The 16,084-nt window shown below is 44.5% G+C and overlaps 1 protein-coding gene across 3 annotated transcripts in view; it reads right to left on the reverse strand.

The window, feature by feature from the left end:
* Nucleotides 1-16,084, reverse strand: part of TMOD1 (tropomodulin 1) — an 87,386-nt gene that overhangs the window by 37,353 nt on the left and 33,949 nt on the right. For all 3 annotated transcript variants that reach the window (XM_060154795.1, XM_060154796.1, XM_060154793.1), the window contains exons 3-4: nt 9,760-9,916; nt 2,513-2,632 (exon numbers count right to left, since the gene is read on the reverse strand). In XM_060154795.1, coding sequence (XP_060010778.1) covers nt 2,513-2,632; nt 9,760-9,916 — 277 coding nt within the window. The remainder of the gene's footprint in view (nt 1-2,512; nt 2,633-9,759; nt 9,917-16,084) is intronic.

Here is a 16,084-nt window from a genome sequence, read left to right on the forward strand (position 1 = left end):
CCAGCTGCACAGATTAACCGGAACTCAAGGGGGCCCCGCATCAGGCAGACGGTTCCGTCAAAACACCCGAGCCTAATGTGGATCTAATGCACATTGTGTGGTTCCTGACGAGCAAACCAGCTGAGCATCCTGAGCTAAGTGCTCCATTTCCACCCAGGTGACCTCCTCACTGCTGTGTACTTCATAGTGAAAATGAACACCTTTCTCTCTCAGCCCTGACACCCTTTAAGCCACTGCCCTTTGTCCTTTCCCAAATGTTCTGCCTCCTTAGGAAAGGGTTGTCTGGACCGAGGGTCTACACATTGGCTCTCCTTTTTCACTCCTTAGGCCCCGCAACCTGGCTTTGGTGCCCCTTCTTCCTCTTTCCTAAGCATGTCATCAGGACTGGTGCACAACACCCACGAGAAGCAGGAGGACGTGAGAAGCAGAAGACATTGCGGCCGGCTGAGTTTCCTGGCACTGGCGGGCTCACCTGGCCTCTGGCTTCACCCCTGAGTCTCCCGGCCAGCCCTGAACCCTCATTCTGTCTCCCTAGCTCTTGCGTTAGGCTCTGCCCATCTTGATTTGGCCGTTGGTTCCCAGCCCATGTGTGGCTACCTGGCCTCCACTGTGGCTATGTTCACCCCATTTCCACTCCTCTCCCAAAGGCTTCTACCTTGGCCAGGGCCCTTGCCTCCAGAGCCCCGGGTCCCCACTACTGCCAGGCCAGGACCTCTGCCTGGAACTTGATGATGCTAATGACACCCACCTCTCTATCTCCAGCGTGGACCCCTTGCAGAACTCAAGACTTTCACGTAGGGACTTCCCTGGTGGCGCAGTGGTTAAGAATCCACCTGCTAATGCAGGGGACATGGGTTCAATCCCTGGTTCGGGAAGATCCCACATGCTGTGGAGTAACTAAGCCCGTGCGCCACAGCTACTGAGCCTGCACTCTAGAGCCCGCGAGCCACAACTACTGAAGCCCGCGTGCCTAGAGCCTGTGCTCTGCAACAAGTGAAGCCACCGCAGTGAGAAGCCCACGCACCGCAACGAAGAGTAGCCCCCGCTTGCTGCAACTAGAGAAAGCCCGCGCACAACAACGAAGACTCAACGCAGCGAAAAATAAATAAATAAATGAATAATTTTAAAAATAAAGCCTTTCATGTACAACTGCCCTTGATTGGGTGGCCCACAGGCACCCTGAACTCTAAAGGTCCCAAACTGAACTCCGTATTTCCCCTACACCTTCTCCTCCCCACTGTTATGGTTGAACTGTATCCCTCCAAAATTGTTGATTTTGTCCTGATTTGTCCCTCCAATATGTTGAATAAAGTAATTTCTAGTACCTTAGAATCTGTAACTATATTTGGAGATAAGGTCTTTAAAGAAGTGATTAAGTGTCAATGAGCCTGTTAGGGTGGGTCCTAATCCAATCTGTCTGGTGTACTTACAAGAAGGAGATTAGGACACACAAAGGGACACAAGGGGACACATGCACAGAGGGACACCATGAGATACTGTCATCTGGAATCAAGGAGAGAGGGCTCAGAGGAAACCAAGACTATGGACACCTTGATCTTGGACATCCAACCTCCAGAACTATTGAGAAAATACATTTCTGTTATTTAAGGCACCAGCCTGTGGTATTTCGTTAGGGCAGCCTGAGCAGACTAACGCACCGTCATTAATGGCACCAACGTCCACTTAGTCTCTGGAGCCAGGTCTGGGCTCCTCCCTTGACCTCACAGTTGACCCTGTCTTTCCTCTCCCCTTCCCACTTGCCTTGAGTCTCTCCCTACCCCATCCACACTCCTGTCATCATCTGGGTGAGGGTTAGTAGCCCCCAAGGCTGCAAAAGAAAAAGACCAGCTACCTCACTGGGCCAGGGAGCACAGCATGGTGGTGGGCACACTGTGGCCAGAGCCTGACCCCCCGTGGGGAAGGGACATGGGCGAGTGGGACGGGGACCAGACAGTAAAAAGGGGAAAAGAGCAGGTGGCAGAAAGCTCTGGATATCAGGCCACCTTCTGGAGTTTTAGGGGCTGTTTGTGAAGATCACATGGAAACACACATGAAGATGGAGGGTGTCGTACAAATATGAGATATGGGGTGATCGCCTCCAAGCCCGGCTCTCCGAGCTGTGCAAAATGGGAAAATCAGATGACTTGCTCCAGCCCTCTGTGAGCCTCCTGGACCTGAGATGCCGGCAGCCCTCTGTCTTCCCCCCTCTATCCTCTCTTCCCAGGCGGCCTGAGCAGGATTTGATGCCATGGCTGGTGAAGGGCCCCGGCTGCCTTGCACAACCCTCTGGGATGGGGTCTCATGGCAGCAACAGCTGGCTCCGTGGTGGGAAGGGTTTTGGTTTTATCTCCATTTTACTCATTTCGGTTTTTAATAATAGAGTTCTATCTGCTCTAGTCCTTGTTAGAAACAGAGAGGGTGTTTATGTTGAAATAAACCGTCCAAGGCTCGCCTGCAGACGTGGGTCAAACGCTTTTGGAGGACGTGGGGAAGCATCAGGAACGCCTCTTACCTGCGATGTCACAGAGTTCCGCATCCGAGGCATTTGCCAGGGCCTCCTCCAGCTCTGGCTCCAGTGTCACACTTTCCAGCACGGGGTCCATCGGCTTCTGCTTGGGGACCCAGACTTTTCCTGAAAACACACGGGGCGCCCATTACAGGGAGTGCAGCTGCACTGGGGCCCTGGGTGGACCGTCCCAAAGCCCTGTGGATCCCTCGATGCCGAGATTCCATTAAAACTTCTCCCTCTGGGGACCCGGTGCCAAACTTGTCCAAAGAAAGGGAGTCAGAGATCTCCAACAAAGCACCCTGCATGTTTGAAAAGAACCTTATAACTTGGTCAAGGGAGACTGCTCACTACTGAAAACATTGGTTATTAATTTTAACAATCTGTAAGTAGGAAAAGATACAAAAGAAAAATATAATAAAATGCCAGGGTCTGGAATACTCTAAACAAGCGTTCTGGTATGAGAGAAAAATTTAGAAACATTTCTAAACCAAATAAATAAAATACACTCAGATTATTAAAAGAGGCATAGGGAGAAAATATAATGTCTCTTGGGACACTATATTTTTACAGTGTCAGACTCATAATTGAACGAGAGAGCAAAGAGGTTGGTCGGTCGCTGCGGTGTGCCCCAAGAGGGATTGTTAAAGAAATTATGGGGCATCCCCACGATGGTGTTCTAGCAGTTATTATGATAAAGGATGGTGGAGATCTCTACTTACTATGAAAGGAAAATGCCCAAGACAAAATCTTGTGTGAAAAAGCAAGTTTACAAAATAGCATGAATTATTTAATTCCATTTATGAAAATTGCACATATATCAATATATATTTACCCATGCAACACATATTTACTGAATACTTCCTATGTGCCCAGCACCTTTCTTGGCGCTAGGGGGACAGCAGTGAACAGTGTACAGTTTAGTGAAAGAAGACAGATAATAAACAAACGTAAAGATACCAGAGAGTACTAAGAATCACAAAGGAAAATAAAGCCAAGCAAAAGACTAGGAAGTTCCAGGCTGGGGTGTGGGTGAGGTGGGCTCTGCTATCTTGGGTAGCATGGTCAGGGAAGATGACCTGTGAGCTGGGCCCTGACAGAGTGAGGAAATGAGCTCCTCAGACCAGCGACAAGACAAGGATGCCTGCTTTCATTGCTCCTACCCAACTGTGTATTGAAAGTTCTAGTCAGAGCAAATGGACAAGAAAAAGAAATACATGGCATCCAGACTGGAAAGGAAGAAGTAAAATGATCTCTGTTCGCAGATGACATGATGTTATATGCAGAAAATGTTCCACACACAAAGAAAAAACACAGGGTACAAGGTTAACATATACAAATAAGTGGGGTACACCAGCAAATAACAATCTGAAAGGGAAATTAGGAAAATAATTTCATCTACAATACAATCCAAAAGAATAAAATACATAGGAATAAATTTAACCAAGGAGGTGAAAGACTTGTGCATGGAACACTATAAAACATTGTTGAAAGAAATGAAAGAAGACCTAAATAAACAGAAAGATATCCCAAGTTCATGGATTGGAAGACAATATTAAAATGGCAATATTGCCCAAAGCAATCTACAGATTCAACGCCATCCTTATCAAAATTCCAGTGGTCCTCCTCCTTTTTTTTGGAAATGGAAAAGCCAGTCCTCAAATTCATATGGAATTGTAAGGGGCTCCAAATAACCAAAACAATCTTGATAAAAAACAAAGTTGGAGGACTCAGACTTCCTGATTTCAAAACTTACTACAAAGTTAAACAGTGTGACACTGACATAAGGATAGACATATAAAAAAATGGAATAGAATTGAGAGTCCAGAAATAAACCTATACATCTATGGCAAATTGATTTTTGACAAGGGTGCCAAGTCCATTGAATGGGGAAAGAATAGTTTCTTCAAGAAGTGGTGTGGGACAACTGGATATCCACATGCAGAAAGATAAAGCTGGACCCCTATCTCATACCATACACAAAAACCAACTGGAAATGGATCAATGATTTAAATATAATACCTAAGATTATAAAATTCTTAGAAGAAAACATAAGTGTAAATCTTTATGACCTTAGATTTGGCAAAGTACTCCTAGATATGACAACAAAAGAATAAGCAACTAAAGAAAAACAGATCAATTGAACTTAACCAAAATAAAACTTTTGTGTATCAAAGGACATTATCAAGAAAGTGGAAAGATAACATACAGAAGAGGAGAAAATATTTACAAATCATATACCTGATAGGGTCTAGTATTCAGAATATATAAAGAACTTTTACAACTCAACAACAAAAAGAAAAACAACCCAATTTAAAAATGGGCAAAGGGCTTATAGACATCTCTCCAAAGAGGATATACAATTGCCTCTAGGTATCTGAGGGGGATTGGATGCTCAAGTCCCTTATATAAAATGGTATAGTATTTGCATATAACCTACACACATCCTCCTGTATACTTTAGATCATCTCTCGGTTACATATAATACCTAATCTGATGTGAATTCTATGTAAATAGTTGCCAGTGCGCGGCAAATTCAAGTTTTGCCTTTTTAAACTGTGCGGAATTTTTCTGAATATTTTTGATCCCCAGTTGGGTGAATCCGTGGATATGGAACCTGCGGATATGGAGAGTCAACTGTACAGATGGCCAAGCACATGACAAGATGCTCAACGTCATTGGTCATTAGACAAATGCAAATCAAAACCACAATGAGATACCACTTCACAACCATGATAATGGCTATAACATAAACCAAAAACCAAAATGGAAAATAACAAATGTTGGCAAGGATGTGGAGAAACTGGAACCCTCATATATTGCTGATGGGAATGTAAAAGGGTGCAGTTGCTTGGGAAAACTGTTCGGCAGTTCTTCAAAAAATTAAACACAGAATTACCATATGATCCAGCAATTCCACCCCTAGGTATATACCTAAAAGTTACCCAGACAAATACTTGTATAGGAATATTCACAGCACCACTAATCACAACAGCCAAAAAGTGGAAACAACCAAAATGTTTGTCAATAGACAAATTGTGGAATATTACTCAGTAATGAAAGGGAATGAATGAGTCTCGAAAATAATATTCTAAGTGAAAGAAGCCAGACACGCAAAGTCACATATCATATGATTTAATTTATAGGAGATATCCGGAATAGGTAAATCCATAGAAACAGACTGGTGGTTGCCAGGGGTTGGGAGCGAGAGGCATGGGGAGTGACTGCTTATTGGGTACAGGATTTTATTTTGGAGGGATGAAAATGTTTTGGATCTAGATAGAGATGGTAGTTGCACAACATTGTGTGTGTACTAAATGCCACTGAATTGTTCACTTGAAAATACTTAACGTTATGTTATGTGAATTTTACTTCAATTTTTAAAAACCTGCTCATTTTGGCTACTGATTGAGAATAGCCTGCAGTGGGGCCAGGATGGAAGCCAGGAGATGGTTAGGAGGCTCCTTCAAAAGTCCACATGAGAGATGACAGTGACTTGGACCAGAGGTGGGGAGGGGTGGGAAGAGCAATGTTCAGAAGGATATTCACTAAAATGGGATCAGTGCCTACCTCTCTGCAGAGAGTATTACTTTGCTTAGTTGTTTAGATTGTTTACAGGGGCTTCCCTGGTGGTGCAGTGGTTAAGAATCCGCCTGCCAGTTCAGGGGACACGGGTTCAGGCCCCGGTCCAGGAAGATCTCACATGCCACGGAGCAACTAAGCCTGTGCACCACAACTACTGAGCCTGCGCTCTAGAGCCTGCAAGCCACACGACTGAGCCTGTGTGCCACAACTACTGAAGGCTGCGTGCCTAGAGCCCGTGCTCCACAACAAGAGAAGCCACCGCAAGGAGAAGCCCGTGCACCACAACGAAGAGCAGCCCCTGCTCGCCACAACTAGAGAAAGCCCGCGTGAAGCAATGAAGACCCAACGCAGCCAAAAAATAAACAAATAAATTTATAAAATAAATAAATAGTTTACAGCAAAGATTAATTACTATACAAGCAGAACAGTCAGCAAAATGATCTGGGAGAAAATGTATCATAACCTTCACCAGAGGTGCATCTGGAAAACAGCAAATCAAAATGGCTAAAAGGAAAATGAACTCTGAAAATGACTGATGCAGTGACTAGGATGAACATTCAGTAAATATTTAAGACATATGGTTTATTATGACCCTGCAGCAGGTGCCTCCATGAAGGTGGTGACTCTAAGACACTATAAGAGGGACTCAGACGTCTTTCCTTCCTTCATCTTACTAGTTGGGATGTGGGTGTGATGACTGGAGCCTCAGCAGCTAGATGGACCATGAGGACAAGAATATATTACAAGGATGGCAGAATGAAAAACTGGAAAGGGTCTTGATTCCTAATGCCAAGGAAGATGTCTTACAAGCCCTGGAATGCCTAACCCTGCAGCTCTACTAAGTGAAAGAAAACTAAACTTCCATTTTAAGTCTCTTATTTTGTTTCTTCAGCACATGCAGCCAAATCTGTATAATGAAAATACCCTGCATGGAACTTTATTCTGATTCCCCCACTTGAGTGAGAGTGAGGGAAAATCCAAATTCCTCAGGACTTTGTACCAGTTTATGGGTCTTACCACAATCTGCTGGGTTTTGTAGTGCCTGAAATGCTATTTCCCCTCAGCCTAGGCTTGCTCTAGGCCCTGCGTGGGGCAAGTGCTCAGTAGAGCTGGACTGAACGGCCCTGCGTCTGCCTGTTAGAGCTGGAAGGTCTCCTTCCCCAACTCTCTGTTGAGACTGTACTTATTCAATATACATGGACTCCAACACTCATCATGTAAATATTTTATGATGATGATGCTGGTGGTGGTGATGATGATGATAAACCTTTTAGGCTTGTCATAATATGAAAATAGAATAAATTTTAGCTACCCTCCTTGGGTCAGCCTGGTTTTTCACGAGGGCACTCAGGCTCTGGGAGTCTGGAGAGCTGTTCCCGGCTTGGGGCCAGGTCAGCGCTCTGCGAAGGGGAAGCAGGACTGGTTTATATATCACCCAGATTCCCTTCCCCATCCCCCATCTCATCTCCAGCTCCTCCCCTGGGAGGGGGATGGGCCCACAAGGGAGCAGATGTCAGTAATGACTCACCAACAGGTCTGCTGCTGACTCTCTCACAGCCTTGGTTTCCCCATTTTTCACATGTGTAGTGGGGATAGTGGGAGTTTTAAGGCCCCATGAAATCCAGAGATTTTATTATCTTCACCTGCTGCACAGAAATCACTCCTCATGGTACAAGTACCTTGCTTAAAACCATCTTGTGCCTACGCTCTCAGCCAGGCACCCCCAGCCCTTAGGGTCAAGGGCCCCTTCCCCTGCCGCCAGCGCCAGGGTGCCTCAGACCACACAATTCTTCCAAAGCTCTGTAATCCAGATGTCTCCTGGGCTTCCCTGACCTTCCAAGTTTTCAGTAAAATCTGGACTGAGCTTCAATTCCAGGCGCTGGGATGGCTAGAAGTCCTCCCTGAAAGGCCCACACCTGCTTGCTCTTCCATTTTGTTATTTATCAGGCAGCTGCTCTGTGCAGCATTGTGCTACTGCAACAGGGACACAGAAATCAATGCCACAGACCTTGGCTCATCATGTCGACATTCTTGGGGGTGAGGAGAATGGAAGAGGTGGAACACAGACAATTAATTACCCAATTAATTAATTAGAATTAATGCTTTCAGTCAACTAATATTTTACTAGGTGCCTACTACATGCTAGGGTTTTTGAGGTATAGGGATATAACGATGAACTAGATAGATGTGGTACTGGTACCCATGGAGTTTATATTTGAAGGAAAAAGCCTATAAGATCCGTTATGCATATATTTAATTTGAACTCATTCATTCATTCAACACCTCTCTCCTGAGCCCTACTGTACACTAGGCCCTGTACTGGGTGCTGGGGAAACTGTGTAAGTAAAAGCAGCTGAGTCCCTGCCTCCTGGAGCTTACAGGCCAGTGTAAATAAATACATAATGATAAAATAAGAATTGCTCTGAAGAACACACACAGGCTCCCGACATGGAGAATAACCAAGGGGGAGTTGAAGGGATGGAATGTCCTAAACAGTGTAGACCGGAAAGGCTTTCCTGAAAGAGGAGACAGTACAGTTGAGACCGAAAGGGTAATAATAGCTAATATTGACATAGCATTCATGATGCACCGGGTGCTGTTTTAAGTGCTTTATATAGATCTTAACTCAATCTTCGTAACTCCCTCAGAAGGCTGGTAATATTCATCAACCCCATTTTACAGACGAGGAAATGGAGGCACAGCAGGTTTAAAAATGTACTCGAGGGAATTCCCTTGCAGTCCCGTGGTTAAGACTCTGCACTTCCACTGCAGGGGGCACAGGTTAGATCCCTGGTCGGGGACTAAGATCCTGTAAGCCATGTGGCATGGCCAAACAAACAAATGTACTTGAGTTCACACAGCCTAGTAAGGGGTAGTGCCAAGACTGTAGCCAAAGTAGACCCAACTCCAGGCTATGTTTCTAACCATTACGCCTCTTACAGAGGAGAGAAGCCAGCCCTGAAGCCAGCTTGGAGGCGGACAGAGGACCAGCATTCCATGCAGAGGGCATACGTGCAAAGGTCCTGAGGTAGGAAAGAGCTTGGAGTGTTTGGGGAAGAGAAAGAGGCCTGTGGGGCAGCAGGGCAGTGAGCAAGGGTGAGCATGGTACCAGAGGACAGAAGGATGATTTGGAGTGAAGGGGAAGTTCTGGAAGGGTTGGATAGTCGGAGTGCCTCTCTGCTCCCCGGAGCCTTCTAGATGGCTTGCCTTAGTCTGGGGCAGAGAGTCTTAGAGGGGCAGATGAAGGAAAGGAAGCTGCAGCTGCCAGAGAGAGGAACTTTGGGGAAAAAGAAGGGATAATTAGGGTAGAGACAGGATATCTCTTGTTCCTGGTTTGGAGGGGACAGGCCTTGTTTGGGCTTCACGTCCTGATACCATTTTAATAGTTCCTTCTTTCCCTTTTGACAGTATCAGGTTCGTATGAAAAATAATCAAGACACCCTAGTTAAAGGGGACTTACGGGAGTGTTACGGGTCTGGTTTACCCCAAAACTTCACTAAATCTACCCCATGCGCTGATGCGTTTGGAGTCGGGTTTGTGACTTTGGGCCAGGCAGGGATGAGGGCAAGGAGGCCCAGTCACATCTGGCCCAACACAGGGCCTGGCACACAGCTGCCACTCAAAGATCATGGGGAATGACGTACTCAAAGTGCAACATTGTTCAGTACCTCGCTTCTCCCCTGTGTAGGGGACCAGATCTTCTCGGTCCTTAAACTCCTTTGCTTGCTTTTCCAAGTGATCCAAGAGCTCCTCCCTTTTAAAGGGGCCCGTGGGCGCCTTGGTGGTCTGATCCTTCTGCCTCAGGCCCGCAGGCAGCAGTGCATTCTACAGTGGCAGTTGCGGGGCAGGTGCACAGAGAGAGAGAAAGAGAGAGAGCAGTCAGCTGCTGAAGACTTGCATTCCTCCAGAAACTCATCACTGAAAAACGGGGAGCTCAATCTAAGTCGCTCATTTACATGTAAGGAAACTAACAACATGGGAGGGGCAGAGGCTTGCCCAAGGTCACTGGCAGACAGGGGCAGAGCTAGGCTAGGACTCGGGTCTCTTAACCATACCTGTTTCCCAGCCTCTAACATTGTTTTAAAGGCAAGGGGATGAGGGGTCAGCTGACCAGGGGCTGAGCACAGCGGAGGGCTCCAAGAGCATCTGCTGAGGGAGAAATAGGATTAAGTTGGCGTTTGGCTGCGTGAGGGTATTTACAGCCGTTGTGCAGAAAGTGGTTGGGGAGAGAAGCAGCCCAGGGGGTTTGAGTTAGGGCCCTGGATGCAGAATCAGGCAGGAAGAGGCAGACCCAAAAAACAAGCAGAGAAAGCTGGGCAGGACTGCAGGAAGGGCCAGGCATGCTCTCAGGCTGCAGCCCTGGTTGGCCCTACCAGCTGCTTTCTACCCTCCTGACTGTCGTGCTCATGCATGCTGGCTGTTAAATATTTTGAACGTTGCCCGTGGAGATGGGTCTCTCAAGAAAGATAGCATCAACCAATCACTGTGTTCTCTTCTTCAAACATGGACAGGCTTCTAGGTGTGGGCTCACTACTAAAGCAGATTCCTAATCAGGGTGGATTTGAAGCACATGGACTTCACTTTAACTCAGTATTGTAGAGATTCAAAGAAGTTTACGGTTGCCAGGATGCTTAGAGATCATCCAGTGTACACATGCTCCCTTCAAGAGGAAACTGAGGCCAAGAGCAAAGAAAGACTTGCCCCAATCTAGAACCAAACCAGGGTTCTTCTTCAGATTTGGGGGAAGAGGGCAATCTTCTAGTTAAATCATTGCTCTCTCCCCACTCCCTTTCATTCGGGGAGGTCAGGAGGATATGGGGAAGGCTGATGTGAGCAGAATCTCACCTCACTTCTTGCTGCATCCCCAAAATGGCTAAATTGGAGAGCCGTTCTGTCTCCAATCTTTGTACCAGCAAAATGCATATCTTCACTCACTCACTCACACTTCAAATCCTTTCCTAAAAGCCCCCTCTGAGAGGGGAATACTATTAGCTATATGAAGAGAGCTCTGTGCCTGGGACATAGAAGGACAAAGCTTGGGAGGGAAATGCTACTGTTTGACTGCAGTATGATTGTTTTTTGTTCTTTTTACAAGATAGTTTACCACTGTGCTGTTCCACTAAGAGTGGTGGGTGCAAGATCAGGAGACTGGAGTGTGAGCCCAACTCCGGGAGAGCTGAGGTGAGCAGGGCCTCGCACACTGATCGGTACACACAGGGGCTCGCAGAGGGGGGCTGGTGTATGTGCAAATGCATTTAGGGCACAAGTCAGGAGGGACATTTGCGAGTTGGAGCACATTATGAGAGGACGGCCAATAGGTAGAAAATCAAGCCGTGACTGATTTGTGGATGAGTGTCAATAACATACGTGGTGCCACAGATGCCCTAGTTTTCCTTAAGCAGCAGTCCTCAGACACTGTCCACCGTGATATGAAGGGTGGCTGATGGTCCACAGATGAGCCACATTTCCACAGGTATGTCCCAGGTGAGACAGGATTTCCTGTGGCTACTAGTGTGTGTCCATTCAGTGAAAGTACATCTACCGTAGCCCAGTTGAGTGAGGGCACAGCCTAAATGTCGGCAAATGTCCATCTGTGATTACCCATAATAAGTAATCAAATTCTTTGTGACACGCCAGCATGTCACAGTTACCCCACACCAGGCTTAAGCCCTGACTTGGAGTAATGATGTCTCCAGCAACATGATCTTGGGCAAACCTCACCGTTTCTCCGTTTCTCTGGCTATAAAATGTGAATAATAACAGTCACGCTCTCAGAATTGTTGAGAAAAGTAAATTAGATAGTGCAGAAGGGTGCTTAGCACAGTGTCTGATACAGTGAGCACATAAATTATTATTGACTATTGCTGCTGTTCTAAAATCGGGTAAAATACCTTATACCAGGAGGTTGGTTACCCAAATATGTATGTTGGACAGGGGATGTGTTATCCCAATATATCTTAAAATTCAAAAAAGGAACACATACAAATATAAAATGAATTAAGCATGGACAGCAAGTGTTTTCCCAATGATCCCCACAGGGAAGACCTGAGAGATTTTTGTCACCATAAAGGATTTTGATGGCAGTGAGGTGCTGGGGCACATTCTGACTTCCAAAGGGCTCAGTATTGTGATGGGAGAAACCCATGATGCTGTAACTGAGGGGAAAAGGGTTTGCAAACTCACATCTCGTTTTGAATAGATCTGATAGAGGCCACTGATTCAAAGTAGGGTTTTTCACATTTTTTTCTTTTTTTGTATATACATGAGATAATGGATGGTCACTAAACTAGTAATCATTTCATGATGTATGTAAGTCAAGTCTTTATGCTGTACACCTTAAACGTCTACCATGCTGTATGCCAATGATATCTCAATAAAACTGGGGGCGGGGAAAGTAGGGTTTTCAATGTCAGCACAAGAGGTATTTGGGGCTGGATGATTCCTTGTCATGTGGCTTGTTCTGTGCATTCGTGGCTGGCTAGCAGCATCTCTGTCCTCTGTCTAATGGATGCTGGTAGCACCACCCCCCTCCTAAGCTGTGACAGCCAAAATGTCTCCAAATATCGCCAGATATCCCTGGTAGGGATGCAAAATCGCCCGATTGAGAACCATTTCAGTGTTAAAACTGAAGCCCATATCATTCTAATAGGGGAGTGAAGATGTTTTTAATGTATTTTAAAAATATTACTTAGATGTCATGTTAAAATATAGTTTCATTTATCTTTATTGAAAGCAGTTGACTTTTAAAAAACAAAAACGTGTAAGGCCTTTTCTAACAATTCTTAGCTTATTGGATTTTTAAAGGAAATACTGAGAGTATCAGCCTCATTAGGAGTTTATTTTCATTCTATCAAATGGTGCGTCTAGTGAACTATAACGTGATTTTCAATTAAAACCAGACAGTTGTATATTTTTTAAACTCATGATTATTTATCATTTTAACTTGTTTTCAAAAACAGCATATGAACTCACATGATATACAAGAATTAACTCAAAATAAGTCAAAGACCTAAATGTAAGAGCTAAAACTATAAAACTTTTGGAAGAAAACATAGGCATAAATCTCTGTGACCTGGATTAAGCAATGGTTTCTTAGATATGATACTAAAACAATAAGCAACAAAAGAAAAAAATAAATAAATTGGACTTCATCAAACTTGAAAATGTTTGTGCTTCAAAGGAAACTGTGAAGTAAAAAGACAACCCACAGTTTGGGAGAAAGTTTTTGCAAATCATATATCTGAGAAGGATCGAGTATGCAGAATACTTAAAGATCTCCTAAACTCAAAATATATAAGACAAACAACAGAATATAAAAATGGGCAATGGATCTGAATAGACATTTCTCCAAAGAAGATATAAAAATGGCCAGTAAGCACATGAAAAGCTGCTCAACATCATTAACCATCAAGGAAACACAAATTAAACCCAGGGTGAGATACTACTTCACACCCATTAGGATGGCTATAATAAAAAAGACGAGTAAAAGCAAGTGTTGGTGAGAATGTGGAGACATTGAAACACTCATATGCTGCTGATGGGAATGTAAAATGGTACAGCCCCTTTGGAAAACAGTCTGGCAGTTTCTCAAAAGATTAAAAGAGTTATCATATGAGACAGCAATTCCACTCCTAGGTATATACCCAAGAGAAATAAAAGAATATGTTGACACAAAAACTTATACATGAACGTTCATAGTCATAATAGCCCAAACGTGGAAACAACTCAAATGTCTATCAAGTGACAAATGGATAAATAAAGTGTGGTATATCCATACAACAGAATACTATTTGGCAACAAAAAGAAATGAAGTACTGGTGCATGCTACATCACAGATGAAACCTTGAAAACATCATGCTAAGTGAAAGAAGCCAGTCACAAAGGACTACATAGTGTCTGATTCCATTTAAATGATATGTCCAGAGAACAGTCACATCTGTAGAGGCAGAAAGTAGATTAATGGTTGCCTAGAGCTGAGAAGGAAGGTGAGAAATGCGGAGTGACAGCTAATGGGAATAGGTTTCTTTTTGAGGTGATGAAAATGTTCTAAAATTGACTATGGTGATTGTCGTATAACTCTGTGAATATACTAAGAAACACTGAATTATATACTTTAAATGGGTGAATTTTATGAATTTTACACCTCAAAAAAGGCGTTATTAAAAATGGACTATGGGGCTTCCCTGGTGGCGCAGTGGTTGGGAGTCTGCCTGCCAATGCAGGGGACACGGGTTCAAGCCCTGGTCCAGGAGGATCCCACATGCCGTGGAGCAACTGAGCCCATGTGCTACAACTACTGAGCCTGTGAGCCACAACTACTGAGCCCACATGCTGCAACTGCTGAGGCCCGTGCGCCTAGAGCCCGTGCTCTTCAACAAGAGAGGCCACCGCAATGAGAAGCCCGCGCACCACAATGAAGAGCGGCCCCTGCTCACCGCAACTAGAGAATGCCCGCGAGCAGCAATGAAGACCCAACGCAGCCAAAAATAAATAAATTAAAAATAAATAAATTTTTTAAAAATGGACTATGTTAGTGAGGGGAAAATTACAAAAATGGCCAATGCAATAAATTAAGTGCCCATGGAATGCTGAGAACACAGGCTCTTCGTGTGTCAGTGGCCAAAAATGATGCTGAGATTGGGCAGGCTAGAGCTGGCCAGATTTAATATGGTGTCTTGTTTTACAGAGCAAGGTGCCATATTATGTAAATTCATCATGGAGCAGTTAAATGTATAAGAAAATGCTGCCTTGGATGACTATTAGAACCTGAAACTGACTCTCAGACCCAGCCTACCCAGTTGGTGAGGAAAGAGTTCCCACAACCATTTTGGTGTCACCTTCGACCAGGACAGTATTTGTTGAACATGTATGTGTAGAAATGTATCTTTCATTCCTTCATTTCTTATTCGTGCAACAAACATCCATGGAGTGACTATTATGTGTCCAGGCAGTGTGCTAAGACCAGGACCCCACCAAGGGCTCTCTAATTTGGAATAACTGAGGAGACAGAAGGTAAATGGGGGAAGCAGAGTAAAATGAGAGAAAAGTCTCAATTATAGCACGTGTGGAAAACAATGTATTGTTTTAGTTTTTAAGGTTAATCAAGATCCTAAAGTGGGGTCCACTTTACTGAATAGCAAAGAATAGTCGATAACTAGCCTCTACATTCCTGTAAAGGTCGTATACGTCCATGATGCCCGCTGGTAATTGGAACGATCTAAACTTTAAGGCACTTAAGTCTCATTCTCCTAATCTTAATGTCTGCACAGGGTAAATTTGCTGGGCACGTGCTTTCTTTATATTTAGTTCAAAGCATCAGTCTGCTCCTCCAAGGCAGATATCGCTTCTGCATGAGGGGAATCTGTATTTACACACACACATCACATGGACATCTTCACTCCAAAGACCGGTGGGTTACGGGTGAGATTTGCTTTAGGAGACAGCTTTGGTACAATATATATGACTTGGTCCTTACTTACAATTGGAAATTTACTTGTGTGAGGAGGGCAGTGACTAATGCCCGGGCGATCTCCTTATTATAGCCTGACAGGAAAGTTAGTGTTAGTTTTAAGGAGGAAGAATTTCTAGACACTCTCTGATCTTAGCCTAAATATAAAATTATAGCTGTTATGCGCTTGGGAGTGGGGAGGACTGTGGCACATTGGAGCTAATTACTGCCGTGTAAGAATGTGGGTGGTGTTCTTAGATCTGCTCAACTTTATGTGAAAGCTCTTGATTTTTAAACATTGACACATGATCCAAATATTTTAAGAACAATGTTCAGACCAAATAAAACACAGATGCAGGCCAGTTTCAGCCCATGGGCTGCCACTTTGCCATCTCTGATTGGAGGTTCCTATCAGACTAAAATTCCAGGTAGAGAAAGTCAAGATACTCATTCATTTATTCCACACATGATCACTGAATGTCTTGCTCCTTTCAGGCTCTGGGCCAGAGGAAGAAAGAGGTTGTATACATGGGTTTTTAATTTAG

Source organism: Lagenorhynchus albirostris, chromosome 7 (assembly GCF_949774975.1).
Source record: "Lagenorhynchus albirostris chromosome 7, mLagAlb1.1, whole genome shotgun sequence".
NCBI classification, from domain to species: Eukaryota; Metazoa; Chordata; class Mammalia; order Artiodactyla; family Delphinidae; genus Lagenorhynchus; species Lagenorhynchus albirostris.